The sequence below is a fragment of the Varroa jacobsoni genome, unplaced genomic scaffold (assembly GCF_002532875.2).
Source record: "Varroa jacobsoni isolate VJ856 unplaced genomic scaffold, vjacob_1.0 scaffold_790, whole genome shotgun sequence".
NCBI classification, from domain to species: Eukaryota; Metazoa; Arthropoda; class Arachnida; order Mesostigmata; family Varroidae; genus Varroa; species Varroa jacobsoni.
In genome coordinates, this window is record NW_019213692.1 from 217,374 (window position 1) to 233,558 (window position 16,185).

The window sequence follows — 16,185 nt, forward strand, 5'->3', positions numbered from 1 at the left end:
ATATATAAAGACTTTTTCTAAATTACGTTAGGTGCAGCCTATCGTCACCTGGACCTGTTTAGCACGCCCGTTCGCTAAAGCTCAGTTTCAATATTTCGATTAATTCTACGTGAAATATATAAACGTCCATTGGATGTTTTTTATTTATCAATATTGCTTGTCGTGTTTCCGTTTAGTCTGTTTCATGGCCAGCAGGACACTGTACATATACTTCACAACAGTCTCTTTAAATATTGCAAATCTTTCAGGATAACGTATGTACAACGGTGAACTGTTCGTCAACAGGTGCAGGCAAACTAGCTTTATCCATCAACCCGATAAACTGCCGACGGTCCTTGTCAAGGATCGCGCTCGTTTCAGCAAATCTGCGTATCTACAGCAACAAATAACGTATTCAGAAATAGAATGAGGAAGCCATTTATTGTTGCCGCTCTGTCGTTTATTAACAGCAACAATGGGTTCGGCGAGGACATGCGAAATTCGAGTTCGTTTATTAAATGATTTAAAACGATGCCTACACGAGCCAGCCACCAAATAATCGGAGAACAATAATTTGTTGCTATAGATTTCGTCTGGTTGATGAACCGGTGACAGCTTTTTCGGGTCACGCATGCACATACGTCCACTCACATTCGCACAGCTTCCACACGCCATGTGTGACCACAGAACCTATGTGATATATTGTAATTAGAATAATACACGGTCGACGGCGTTTTACCACCTTCTATTAAAAGGCGGGTGGCAGTTAAAACAATGTCGAAAAAACATCGAAGTAGCAACAAAACGGAACACTAACTAACTAACCAGCTAGTTAGCAGAATATAGAAGCCGCGTATAACTTAGTATAGAGAATATGTTTATTCATACAATAAAAACATGTGTATGAAATTAAAAAACATTGGAGAATATATCGATCCAGTAATAGCAAAGCCCGCTGCGTTGCGCGCCGTTATGCAACACGTGCATAGAAAAATCTACAGAAGTTGAATAAAGAAAGTCCAAGTCCGTAACTGATATAAGTACAACGAGATAAAAAGTCGTCGAGATGATGAGTTTACGAGGAACGAGCTGCATGTTTGTGTTCCCCTCGATTTATTCCCGTCATCGCTGTCCAATCTGCGCTTACTTTGGGTACACTGAAATTTGTTCCGAATGCGTTGAGTGTACCTTGGTGTCTACGAGGTGGGTGTATATTTAGTTAATGAAAATAGCTTGATTTTCCTCTAGACAATGCTAGGGCATCTGCAAAAAGCGTCTCCGCCCGGAAACCAGTAGCGAGTAGTCATATGATTAGTTCGGACGTACTAGCAAACGTATCATTACTTTGTTACTTTCGAAGAAGCGCATCAAACGTTTGTTGTTCTAGTAGGAACCAATTCTGATCTTAAACTTGTTCATCGGACGATATGATGATCGATCTAAAACGAACACAAAAGCAAACATCATGCACTTCGTCCACACTACGTGTTTCCTGTGTAAACATTGTCAAATTTCCTCTTTGTTTGTCGAATTTCGGATCAGATCGGAGCAAGAGAAATGAATGTAACGTATTATTTCCTACTCGATTACTCAACATAAGTTCACATGGTTTTTGCAATAGTTAAAAAGGGAGTGATTGATTGCCTGCCTGCCTGCCTGCCTGCCTGCCTTGTAAAGTAGCCTAACTACCCAACCATAGCAAATAGGCGAAATATTGATATCATAACACTACATATAAATAGAGAAGTAACACGTGTATCTAACCTATCAGTTATCTCGGTAGCGGCTGGCACCCGGAACAGCGTGTCGTAAGAGCCCGAACGATACAAAAATAGCATGATCGTAATACGTAAAAATACGGTAGTGAATTCGAAGTATGACAGAAATATGCTGTAATGTCTACATTGCAGTTATGTTCATTCTAGCAAAATTGACGAAGCTCTGCCGATCGGACTATGACTTGGATTAGGGAAGACAATGTTATCGACGATAATTACACTGATAGGTGTACGCGATAAAAGGTGCTGCATTGATTACGGGTTTCGCTAATTGCTATGTTAGCATTAATGTACTATTCAGAGATGTACCGTAGCACAGGGACAAGTTCACAGACACACATATATGTGGGAATCAATTAGCTGAAATAAATCTTCGATTAATTTTATGGCACGCTAGTAATATTCAGACAATAGTTAGATAGTCGGATATGCAGCTGCATAAGGAATACATAGTGTTCACCAACAATCTACATGTGAGAAAACGATGTGCGATAAAGCGTGACTGTAGGTGTTGTGAAAGCCCATTCATTGTAGATGCAATGATCAACTGAACGCGTTCGATTTTCAGTTACGTCTAGAACCCACTCAACCGAGTAGGTTCTCATGAGCTCATGAGAACAGTACTCATGAGCTCACATGACTAACAACGTAACATCTACATGCTGCAACAGCGCAAGCCCACTAAAGTGGCGAAGGACGAGGCAATAATAACATTCCGAAGTGAAAACTTTCATATCGGTAGCACTTCATAGTCATCGAAATAGTTGTCAATCGTTCGTCATAGTCACCACAGGGACGTAGAGCCCGATCACGGCAGTCGTCACCCCGACTAGCCGCTTAGTGATCTCTGCCCTTTACAAATGTTTTTGACATTATATTTCTCACGGTGATCGAATTTTGACCATAGCAACACTGTTCTTACTTGACTTTTCTATGGAATGGACTCGAATTCGGAACGGCCGCTTACCTGGCCAACAAGTTGGCTCTGGCTGTCTCTAGCATAGGCAGTTAACACTACGTAAGCGAATCACTTAGCGCAGATGTAAGATAACGCATAGCTGAACGCATGGAGGAATGAACGTGCCTGTCTTGATTTCGCGTCATGGGAAGGGACATGGCCATCTTGGCGTCCAGAAGAGATAAGACGAAGTTTGCTGTCACATTAGTACAATTTAAGCTCGCTAGTTGATAACATGATGCTAAATTTACATGTCAGCGTATGCACGCGCTTATTTACATATCTATCTATCTATCTATTGTTTTACAGATAGGAGTACGATTTAGAAAGTTACGTTCAGCTAACGGTAGTTTACTTCCGCTGCTGGCGCTGCCTATTCATTCCGAGTCGGTCCATTTCGTATATGGCGTGCTATTTAAATTTGATTATTCAACAGAACTGCATGTACTGCAGCAAGCGGCGGAGCCCAGATTTGACTAATACCTCAATAAACATCTGCCTCCATTGTACGCATACGTGTTTGGATTAATGTCAATACACTAACTTGCATAAACAAATCATAAATTGCTAGATGATTTACAATGGTCTTAATTATAAATAGAGATAAACTTACATATTCTATGAATAGATGATTTTCTCTTACTTCTGAGAAGACAATGCATGCTATCGTTGCACCCACTACGGAGCAGCATGTCCGCGATATTCGCATCGGTGGTGAACTGTACCCATGTGCCTTATATTCTGTTTGAATAAAGGAAAATTTCCCCTTGGTCACACCTGTAAAATCGACCTGTTAGTGATTTGTCCCTGATGCCAGACCCACTGCCGTTGCTGCGGTGCATCACAGCCTATGCTCATCAGCAGCTGTCAAAGGGGGAGAACCCAGGGGTATGAACTACCATGGTATTGCAGCCATTCACAACCCGTAATAAATTCGCGCGATCAGAAATTTGTATCATAATGTTATACTTTGGAATGATTAAACTAGTGGCGACAACCCTTCTATCTGCACACTTCCGCGCCGCGATGACGTCTAGTAGTAACCACCTTGTCCGTTGACTGAGCTAACTAAGCTAAAAGTAAATTTGCAAAAAGAAGGAGGGAGGAATAAGTGTCGAAAAATAGCATTTTTCAATAGATTTCCAAAGCTTTTCCTAAAAAATGCTAAAAACGTCTGTTGAAGGTTGTTCAGTTGGGATTATTTAACCAAAACAGCTACGTAAATGTAGAATGGCCTGTATTGTAACTAAATGTAGTAAAATTTTGTTAACTCTTTCTTTTTTTTTTACAAACATTAGTTTACGCTAAAGATGAGACATGTTAAGAGGTGATAAATAGATTAGAGAAAATCTTCATAGGGTCTGCAGTAGGTTTGCGATCACTCAAATAGCCACAAATTAAGAGATGAAGAAGCGAAAAGGACAAAACCCTATTTTGATGGGAACCATGCACCCTTCGGTCGACAAGGGACGCCTTTGTCCGCGCAAATGAAAACTTAGTCGAATATTTTAAGTGAGTTCCCACAAGTGAAGGGTACGGGATACAATAGAAGACAGTACACAAATAAAGTGGACTAGCTGAAGCAAGTAAGAACCCACCAAACACACCATCGCCAATGACGTTTCCTGGTATCATCTAAACTCAGCGATAAATTTTATATACACAAACACCATTCAACAAGCTGAATGTACACCCTTGACAAGCTATGTAGCAATATGGTTCGTCCGTCATGACTCTTTATTATTACATTATTCTGGCAATAATTGTCATTTCCTTAAATATACACCTTTTTGTACACTATGCCATACTGGTTCCAAAAACACTTGATAAAGGTATAATAAAAACGAAAACTAACATTCGTTTGGTGCATTATTTGAAAGCGACAATCATCTATGGCCCGATAATTAATATGGAATGCATTTTTAAAAGTTAAAAGTCCAAGCAAATGTCTTGCTGGATTACCAAGAAATTCGAAAAGAACGTAGCGCAGTGGGCAGAAAGATCAGGAGAATCGCCGAAGGCCGATGATAATTATTGCATAGGTGATCATGCTGGCAAACAGTTGCAAGAAACCAACCATATCACAAAATGCGTTCAAAATGATAGACTAAATTATATTATAGAAAAAATGAATAATACTTTGATTTCTTTACATGATTTTGTCAAAAAACAAGCCCTTTCAGCACTATCTGAAAGCCTGAAAAAGGTCACATCGAAGCTTTCTGGCGACTAAAAATGAAAAAATAACCTGAAGCTGAAGGCACCACTGGCAGAGACAGCGAACAATTTGTTGTTGCGATCAGCTTGATATCATAATCATGTTTGTATCCATTAATTAAATCGTCCAAAACGTGTTCCAGCTCCGCTATTTACCTCATTGAACCTGTGTAGATGGTATAACAGGTAGCTATCTATATGTGATGATAAAAAAGTAGCCATTACGAAAAAAAAAAAAAACAACATGAGAAACTAAAGGAGAAGTAAATTTAAAACTAGACAACTCCCGAAAAGTAGATCTGTCAAGAGATTTGGCTAGACACCTCTTGTTCTTTTAGACCAACAAAAAAGGTATATAATAATAATAATAAAATCAAGACATTATTTTCCCATTTCGATAGTCCTTGATAAAAAATTGCTGCTGGAAACGACTACCTTGGCTGTAGTACACAATGATTTATTGGGCCAGTTTTTTAAAAGCTTGCAAAAATTAAATTGCACACGATACGATAAGTAGCATAATTTGCAATTATCTGGGTAATAAGGCACGAATATAAAAAGTGTTGTATTCTCGTATAGAAATCACCTAAGTGCCGCTGAAATAGAGTATTGATATGGTCAGTCGGTAAGAGAGGGATGTTTCACTAGATGGACGAGTCGAATGAATTTACAGAACCCGTTGCGGTGCATGGTACATTACGACGTTTGACCGCTAGAAGCCACCAAGTTATCGATTAGGAGTACTAGAGTTGTGCTGATTGTTGACAGATAAGGTAAAGTTGTAATAGATCAGGTTTGAAATGTGCAGATGTTCAATATTACCGTATTTATGAGCTCTGAGTCAGAAACAAATTGTTCATTTTGGCAACACTTTCACATCCTATAGATCTGAAGCTCCTTCAAAACGCCAACTGCAATTTTGCCCTTTGATTATTGGATACGATATAGATTTGCAACAATACGATGTAGAGTAGCTCTTTACTCGTTTTGCTACGGTGATCAACGGCGTTCTCTTGTCATAGCGCGCATCATGAGACAGGTGACAGCGTCACAGTTTGTCTAACAGCCATTGTCTGTCATCGCCCTTTTATTAAACAATTTCCGTTTCTATCCGCCGTTTATTTCAATGAGCTTTTGTCTGCTGAGGCGCTCGGAAAATGCCTTAGTTGCCAAGAGTTCGTAACGAGATGTCGGATTTTCAAGTGAGCGGATCTTCCCCTTCCTCTACAAGGAAATAGGCTAGTGGATTTCTTGCTGCACGATAAAAGACCACAGCATTCAATTCGAGATTCGCTACTGCTATCGCCGGCGCCAGTCCTAGATGAAGGCATGTAAGATGGTACTAAGGGTAATATATCCAAGCTATTTACTCCGTCAGACACAACAATTATAGCGACTGCTCTGAAAAATATTAGCGTACACCCGACTCCGTCTGTAGTCAATCAAAAAGAACGGAATCTTTAGCTCAATTATAAGGCGCTTGACTCGGATGTGCCAGTCGAAGCTAACGTCGAGCCCAATCGTAACCTCTTCCATTAGGAAGTTTTTAAATGAACACACTTACTCTTAATAAGCAAGCTTTCAGGCATACATTACCATTTAAGAAATTATAATTTTTTCAAATCGCTTCATGTGCTCAAAATATATTGGCCACACTGGATCAAAGAAATAGTCCTGTGGTGGGTCAATGATAACCTGTTTATCGATTAAACTTAAGGCCACATGACCTGATAAGGGCTTTGAAACTCTACATAGACACACTTCGTTTCGACGGTGGAGGACTAGCCCTCTGTAGATATGCTTATCGGCTCTCCCGAATTTACGCGCCAAACCACTTCTTTATATACCGAAGAGATAGGTTTTATCTCGAAATAATTTCTGTAACGTACGCTTCATGCCAATGTATACTGCAGAATTAGTAAAGCAAAATGCTCTTTTATTCTTTGTTCAGTATTGATGGTTTATATTAAATAGTGAATCAAAGAAGTACAGGATTTTCTCAGAAATAAAATGCATTTGATGTTAGAAATACCGATAAATATTCCAAGGACCGAACTCACCTTACAAAGCCTACTAGAGGTTTCCACCAGTCATGTCTATGTGACCATTTGTAATACCAGTAAGCAAGCAGTAGCGATCTTCGGCCACCATGGCTGTGCTCTCAGGCGACGCGAAAAATATGAGCATCCAGAATTGGACTTCCAGCTAAATGAACATCGAAGCACTCGATATCGCCTTATACGCAATGCTCCGTAGTACAGGAAAAGCTGAGCGCGCATTCGACCAAACGTACCTTCTGTCAAAATATGCAGCCCCAGGCCAAATGTTATTGTGAATCGGTCCATCTTCTGATTTGCATTTCAGTTGTGTTGGGCATTTTCACCAGGACTCATAAATGCTGTTACAGTAGTAAGAGATTCACGAACACCACCAACGCCTAAATCAAAAACGTAGACCGTTAGGTACTTGATCACTCACGAGATCATCTGTCCTCTATTGAGTTGATCTACAGCTTTCCTAAACGCAAAGCTTAGATTTTATACACATCGATAAGGCCCTGTTAAGGTATTCGCGAAAAGTCCATTATGCGTTCCTTGCCTAGGACTACTGTTAACGATATTTACATTCCAATGCCTTCCAACGACATCATACACTGCTAAATAAACTGCCTAAATATACTACTACTACTAAATAAAATAATATATGCGACATTATAAATAGATCCTTCTGTTCTACAGTTCTTCTGAATTATTACAGACATAGGGAACCAGATATTTCAGCGATCCAGATGTCGTAGAGCCTTCTTTAGAAACTAACTGTTCTATTCCATGGATATCGTTAAAATTTACAAGTGCAAAAGTCAGGATTACAACTAGCACGGCATCTACGCATGAAGGATTAGCTGAGGAAAACTAGCATCTTCAATGCAAATCTATTTTAGTTATATTGGATTGAAATGCCCTCACCGATCCTGTGTGGTAGCTCAGTTTACGGCATTCGCTCAAGTTCGCTTCGATTTCTAGATATCTCCTTTTAAGCAAAAGAAGACCCGTGACTACACTGAGTTATGGAACTGTCACAGTTAACTGTAAGGCAACGAAGGATTCGGAGCAACGAGCAAAGTGCGCAGATCAAAGCGATATTCTTACTTTTGGGAGAAAACAGCAATTTCGTAATAGAGTAAATTAGTCAGTTTCAGATTACTCAACCTCTCAGCTCCCCGCCTTGGACAAATAGTCGCCAAAATCTTTGGTCTTCCCAAAGTTCTCGAGACTACGACCAGATCAACCTAATTTCTTGCAGATCATGATATACTTACATTTAGCACCTGAAATAAAACTTTCATATTAACTTTTGTAGGCTACCAAACTGAGCGCTAGAGGAGGTACATCAATCTTTACATTGAAATTACAAAGAGGCACATGCGATTTGGGGCAATCCACAATAGACTTCACTGTGACATAAAAGGAAAATAAAGTCCATAGATTTGTTGAGGTGCAAAGTTGCAAAGGCCTATCTTTGTCGTCGTTTAAATAGAACTACGTACATTCGTATTCAGGTGAAATCAAGACTAGTGGACTCAGTTGCTGTTTAAACCAGCCTAACTGTAAGTTAAGGCTACAGTATATAAAACCCTACCTGAAACGCTATCGATACGACGACCAGATGGAATGCTTCATGCGAATCCACAATTAAGGTAATTTAACATTACGTTAAATACTTTAGGCGACCGTAGCTAGCAACATCAAGCAGTAGGTTATCGGCAAAAACCATCAGATTTATTAACGAAGAAATAAACATTATTATTAAAACCGAAGAAAACCGACATGTATTGAAAACCTTGAAGAAAGGGAATCGACATGATTGAATCCAACGAAACAAACGTTTCGTTTGTTTAGTTAGAGTTTGTTATAGAATTTTTTTGTTTATATGGAAATTTATACAAAGATTATAGAATTACTTGCGTAGATAGAGAAGCTGACATAACTGCCATAAAACATGAGTTCACTGCCGCTGTAACTTTTATTTTAGCTATGGAATACTGCAGTCGTTTAATGGAAATCAGCGCAATAAATAGTTTTGAAAAACTGGGTTTTTCAGGAGTAGACAGTGTTGAGATTGCACTGGATTTGTCAGCAATACTTGTGCTCAAAGGAAAATCATAAGCAGTTGCAAAAAAAGAAAGACAAACATAAAGCAGACAAAGTGTGCAGATAAGATATCATACACCCCTTCGAACATTGACTATCGATGGAGCAATTGAGCGTGTCCCTTAAGTTCAGTGCTAGATTAAGAGGGCATTCGTCTCTTCACCGGAAGAGAATTAGCAGGCGTGAAAACATTTACACTTGTTTATAACATTTTAATATACCAAATACGGTCGCTACAGGTATATATTTTGAGCATCCACGCCTTTCATTTCCATACCATCTATGATATCATAAAGAAGCCAGTTGATTTCTGAAAATTATATACTACTAAGAATAGAGAAGACCGACAGAAGCTAGCCAGAATGTATAAGCATACACATTAGGCAGTTGCTCCCTAGTATTAATTTCACAAAAGTAGGCTGACCACGAAACTACCAAAATTATTTTTAATTTTAACGAAACCTAAGAAACTAACGAAAACCTAGTTTTAGCGTTTTTTATGGACTGACTTGGATCGAAGAAGCAACTTCATTACAAAAAGGGCATATCTATGAATTTCAGTGGTCGTTTTAAAAAATACAATATTTTTACCATGCGCTAGGAACCCTTGACATGACTGCTAGTACCCCTTCACTGGTGTCTTTGAATTAACCGTAAACAGAAAGCAATGTCTCGAAGCAAGACTTCACGAATGCGTCGAATATACTTAGTAAATAAGAACCCTCATGTACACTTCATATCTGATTAACCGGTGTGACCAGAGGAGGGAATAGCTGAGAATAGCAAGTGAAAACACTTTAGCGCAGCGTTTAGTATTATACATAAGTCCTACACGAATCGAAGACTACTGTCTTTTCTTTTTATTCATTTACTATGTAAGCTAAAGTTCGAGCATTTATAAAGTAAACATTTGGGATGATTTCTGGGATTTTCTTTTCAACAAACACATGGAAATATATGAGATGCCTCAGATTCAAGGGCGACTGTTTCTTGAGATCTTACGCTACAGCCAAAACAAAAAAAACCCAAAGCAAAAGGCATCCTCTATTAGTTATAGTAAATCAAGACGTTACATTTATTAAATTAATAGAGCGTCAGGTCTTTTATGTAGAATAGAACCGAAGTTCGTGTTGCGCTGTCACATATATTGACATGCAGAAAAAATATCGGGGATCTCATGATTTTCAAGCTAACTATGATCATACGTTCTACCGTCTTTTGCAATCAATAAAAAAGCCATCCGTGTATGCTATCTTTGTATATATATATATATATATATTTAAAGTATATCTTTATATGCTTCAAACTGTGTGAATTATAACAGTTATCCCTAATAGTAACTGGGGTTTATCGGATATATTTTTGAACAGATCGATTGATAGATCAGCGACTATTATACCATCATTCATAAATCATCCTATGTGTATGAAAATAACAAGCGTAGTCAATCCGAAGTTACGTTTGTTGAGTTACGGTGCTGACGGCGATCTTTACTGACCTTGCCGTCACTAAACTAAAATAAACGTCACTTTATCTAAGAAGCAAAATTTAGGTGTTTCGCAACTGTCAACAATGGTACCGGCAAAAGCCGAGCATATGTTGATCTACACCTTGCAACAAGTATCATTCCGACAAATATCGATAGTTCCACATCTAGATCAATAATCAACGCAAGGTCATAGAATCTCTGATAGACTGGGTGAACAGAAGCAGCGTAATACAGTAAAGTAACAGAATGGCTCGAGAAGTTAACTGAAGAAACGACCGTAGCGGTACAACGAGGATAAGTACGAATTCGGGTTTGAACTTGATCTCCTAAATGTAGCTGAACTCGCTGAATGGGCTTGTTTGACCTAGTATCTATGGTGCTAGCGTCTAAGCGTAAAGGTTTAGCAAATCTAAGCATATTTTCATCGTGTGCTTTCTTAGATCACAGAAGGCACTAACATAAGACTATTGTTCAGACATTCGTCTATCAACAGGGTTTACTCTGATGTTTAGATGTTGAGGAATGAAACAGTTCAGCACCAATCCACCCACGATAAGCAATGGCGCAATTATACGTTGGCCAGTATACAGCAACGCTATTGTTTTAGCAATTTTTACGCAACATAACTAGTAGTCAAATGTCTGATTCCTTAAAAATAATGTTCCCTCGATTGTGAGTTTATGTAATACTTCTAAACAGAATTCTCAAGTGAATTTTATGTCCTACCGTCGACAATTCAATAATCAAAACTTCTCAGACTGGAGCACTTTCTACGGGTATGTATGTTCGACACTTCATGTTAGCCGAACAGACGGCTAAGCGGTCACTATAACTGGAGACACCAAAATTTTGTGCCCACCTTATAGGCTCTCGCCTCTTTAATGAACAATTGGTCCATTAAAACGTACTTGATTTGTTAAAATATAATTTAATTGCTCATAACGTGTTTCATAATGTAAAGGAGAGCGCGCTCGATTTCAATTTTACCATGTTTATTAGACACACAGCAAAATATGAATATCGTCCACCGTTTTTAGGGATGATAGCGGCCTTGTACGCGATGCTGTATACAACGAATTTAGGCCTTAAAGCCCCTAGACTTCCTGCGGCCTCGGGCACGCTCGAACTTTCGTCCCTTCGAAATGACCCTGGGGCGAGCGTGGCTTCCGGGCACTCCAGGAGCAGGCCCGAAGTATCGGCACGCCTTGCGAGCAGTCCTTTTACCCGACAGCAAGACAGTATTTTGGCCCTTGGGCGCACGGAGAGCCAACTGGTCGAGAGTTATGCACTCCCCGCCGCTGCGCAAGATGCACTTGCGAGCCTCGTCGGAGAAACGTTGGGCGGCAATGGTCAGCTTGGGCATCTGGAAATAGCGAGTATCGTGAGTAATGCTGCCGACCACCACGCAGATCTTTCCAGAACGCTCGGGCTTCGCCATCAGCTTTGCCTGAAATAGAACCAATATCGACATTACATAATCAGTCTTAATTCGTGGATACGCAACCATTACCTTAGGATCGCGTTGACAAGATGCGGCCAAGCACTCACTTGGTGTTCTGTAAACCGAGAAAACCTGTCTCATTCTGTCAGCTGAACTGTTTTAAATGCCTTACTTTGATCAAATATGTGGGTGGATTATACCGAACAACCTGTGCCCATGTGACAGGCGTTTTAAACACAGTCAAACCATCCAAGATGACCTTTCTTTATACCACACAATGACCCACCCGTGGCCCATGGATCCTAAGAGCACCTCTGAGCAAGTCGTCAAACTGGAAAGACAAAACGTCTCTCAATCTGAAAACCTCGTCAAAGGTTTAGTGCCCCAGGAGGCAGCAGGCTTATTAAGTGTGGATGAATGAAAATAATCATATGAAGCAGACAAATATATATGTATAAATAGGGATCACTAAGAACACATAGATGAATGTCCAAAACTAAGCTTTATATCTCTCCAGTAGCGTTGTGGAAATATTACTACCTTCGACATGTCCAATCTGTCTAAATTCCAAGATTTGCAGTTACTATAGCACGTAACTGAAAAATATACCGTATATCTTTGTAAATAGCTACACGTATTTTTCATGGTCCGCGAGAATACGGATATAAAAAGTCTTATAACAAAACGAGACTACTACTTGGCGACGGTCATCTACTCTAGCAGAGTGCATCTACCATACTTTTAAATTCTACTTCGTCATAATATTCTCCGCGAGTGTCCCACGGGATTACTGATGGAGTATAATAGGTGTTGTTCCTGTGATTCGACATACGAGTGAACCAAATTTTCGATCACCGATAGTTCATTAATACAAAACACGCACGATCTTCGAAGTCGACATCGGAGGCCGGTTAATACGACTCATGTAGAGCCTCTTCAAGATGATCTTATTGAATTTCGAGTTGGTCTTGCGAGCGAGGAAGCGGTATAGCTTTACGAGCAGACGCAGGTAGACGTTGTCACTCTTCGGATTGCGCCGTACCACTTTGCGTTCATTCTTGTGGCAAATGTCTATACCCTGTCAGAAAAAAAAACCGTATATAGGACAACAAACAGACACATTTTATCAACAATTAAGACGTGTTCCTTAGTCTTTGCTATGTTTCAGTAATACGTGGGTGTTACTTACGACAGATTCAAATTCAGACTTACATAGTTTCGGGACACACTCATAGCTCATAGGAAAATCTGTGATCGATACTTAAAACAGAAAAAACCTCTGGACCTTTCCCAATTCCACATAATATTCAAGAAATGACAATACTTAACAAAACTACACAGCATGGCTCGATTTCCTTAACTAGGAAAAATAACGTTACTGAATGTCCCTTGTAAACGACGTAGACCGACCGGCACAGGCGGTGCACCTTTGGCGACGGCATGTGATTATGTTCGATGACGATTATATCCATAATTTGATTTCGCGCAGAATATTATACGACAACCCACCGACATTTACTACTGTACTGTTATTGATCTGACTTAAAAATAACACCATCAGAACATGTCGATGCAGAGCCGCGCAACGGGCTACTGAAGCATTAACGGTAGCACACGGTATTGAGTACAATAACCGGTACTGAACCGACCTGCCATGACGGCATCCGAATTTCACATCACATGGCCAATGGTTATAGGCGAGATGTTACTGATATATTAGATCTAATGGTTTTCCATCTCAATCATTTGTATATTGTTCCATCGCTAGAAGACATCGCCGCGCCGTTTGCAATAAATACACTTTTTCACTCGACATTCAGCCTGTAGAGAAAGGCACGGTTGTCAGACGGCACTGGTATCACAATTCTTGAGACAAACTGACCATTTTTGGGTGATTTCAACCGGTTTTCGCTAAACAAATGACGAACACCCTTCACGCGAGCACGTTGCCGGGAAAAAGAGTCGAAATGTGGCTAACGTGCGCCATCTTGGATCATCGTCAGGCCTGGTAGGCGACCGATAATGGCTTCGGCGGAAAACTTTAAATTTCATTTAAGTAGGATATGTTTCCTGAAACAAAAATGTAAATAGTATAGGAGTACAGAACGAAGGCGATAATTACAGAGAAGATATTAACAATTTTTGTTGCAGAATGTAAATGTCAAGGTTGGACAAAACAGTACATTTCATTGGTTAATTTTAGTCATTTTTGCTTAGTTCTATTTAGTTATTTCGCTATTTGTTTTTGCAATTTACCATTTATGGTACACAGTTATCTCTGTGGGACTGTTTGTTTATATGTATATGTGTTACAGGCATCACTTGGGTATATAATTGCCTCATTTTTTAATTTAACCAAAGTAATTTGGTTCGGATTAACAGTTGTTATATTGATCTAGAAGTAGCATATAACCTTATGGACGTCTTAATAAGTGAAGTGTACGCAATAACTTAGGTAGAAACTCCACTTCTTGTATTAATGTTTAATGGCTAGAAGCGAACTTACTTCATACGTCACCGGACTTGGACACAATAATTATTGTAAGATCTCATTACGCGTACTTCTTTGTGTGACGACGCTATGGACGTAAGTTGTAGATGGAATTCACTTCAGATAGGTTTTGTAATATCGCGTTTTCTAAAAAAAATCTCAATATTACGTTACACAAAAGCAAAAGTATTTCCTTTTTCAAAAGAGTAGTCTCTTCTATTTATCTATTTGTACCAACAACAGGTCACTAGTGGCTACCTCATTTTTAGTATCAATCTTTTTTTAAATTCTGTCAAAACCTGAGGACAGCATAGATAGAGCTACAACAGATTGTATTCATTATGATACTTGTCTGTTTTTATACTTACTCTCAGCCAATTTTTTTGAAGAATATGATCCTTGACATATTTGTGACAAAATTAAGCTGATTTTGGGAATGATATAACTTCAGTTGTTTGCCGTTAATACTTAAAAGATATTCGGATCAGAGAAAAATTGTCTTGTTAGGTAACAAACATATTCAAAACTGACGGATTAGTACCAAAGCTTGGCTTTGTTCGCCTGGACCGCTTATTTTGAGAATAGCATTTCAACTAATGACAAACCAACAAAATATAGGTTAGAACTGAAAGCTAAAATTTTGAAGTCCGAGCTAAATATAAAACTTGTTAACACATGACACGGCCAAGCTAGAATCTGGGTCAGCGACCTTACATCAAATGAGTTTTTGTTAGGATACGTAACTAGAAAGTATCATCAAAATGCAAAATACCGCACTAAATGTAGATCAATGCGTTTATTTGTTGTCACCCCTCAGAACTATGGGCATACCTAACAGCGACTTCATAATCAAAGAAATTTTAGAATCTTGAAATCAGGATCCGTCGATAACAAGTATCTTTAGCAAACCCAAGAGTCCTTCTGGAAAAACCCAAACCAAGGGGCATGTGGAATGTTTCAGTTGAAGACTGGGGGGTAAACATGCACAGTATGTTAGCTTGAAGCATAGTTTCGCTGGATAATCATACGTGAAAACCCTGATCGAAAATCCCATGTTCAGTTGACTATAATATTTGCGAAGTTTTGAGAATTTGTTTGGAGGATCAGCTCAACGACCCCAGCTTACGTTATCTATTCCTCATCACTGTACATCTGATCGGTACCGACCATTTCATATACTGTACACTAACAGCTTCTTAGTATTGAGTTCTCGAGAAATTTGCCTTTAGCATATAATGCAGCATAGCCATTGTTGAATGATCTACTGACAGTTCTTTTTAATGGTCTCCATCCAAAATAACAGCTTTTGTTTTTTATGTATACAATAAACGCGTTACGTATTTATGTTTGACATAATTTTACCTCATTGAACTATCTCTAAGAGATCGGTACTGATTTTATTTTCGTAGTTAACAAGCAAATACTTGAGTTTGCTCACCCAATAACAAAAATAATACCAATAATATAAATAATCCAATACCATTTGATTTGCCTAGTTAGAAAAAACTGTTTATTTATGTATACCAATTCCTAAGTCTATAGTCAAGGGAGCCTATATATTTCTACCGAATACCCATGGCTGATAATAATATACCTACTATAACGTAACTCAAATAAAATCCTTTATAATGTATATCTAAAAAAGCACCTAATACCGTAAACACACAAAGGAACTACTAAT

At 39.0% G+C, this 16,185-nt stretch overlaps 1 protein-coding gene and 1 long non-coding RNA gene across 2 annotated transcripts in view; both read right to left on the reverse strand.

Annotated features, from left to right (window-relative positions):
- LOC147753036 (uncharacterized) overlaps positions 1-3,576 on the reverse strand; it is a 7,775-nt gene extending 4,199 nt beyond the window's left edge. Inside the window, exon 1 of the long non-coding RNA XR_015312450.1 lies at positions 3,329-3,576. This is a non-coding gene — a long non-coding RNA (uncharacterized LOC147753036). The remainder of the gene's footprint in view (positions 1-3,328) is intronic.
- A 7,971-nt stretch (positions 3,577-11,547) lies between these two features.
- On the reverse strand, positions 11,548-14,050 carry RpL18 (ribosomal protein L18). Its single transcript, XM_022839154.2, has 3 exons — positions 13,896-14,050; positions 12,897-13,091; positions 11,548-12,019 (listed from the first exon to the last, which is right to left on the reverse strand). Exons 1-3 carry the CDS (start codon positions 13,896-13,898, stop codon positions 11,651-11,653), a joined length of 567 nt encoding a protein of 188 aa, XP_022694889.1. The 5' UTR covers positions 13,899-14,050; the 3' UTR covers positions 11,548-11,650.
- Between the last annotated feature and the right edge of the window lie 2,135 nt (positions 14,051-16,185).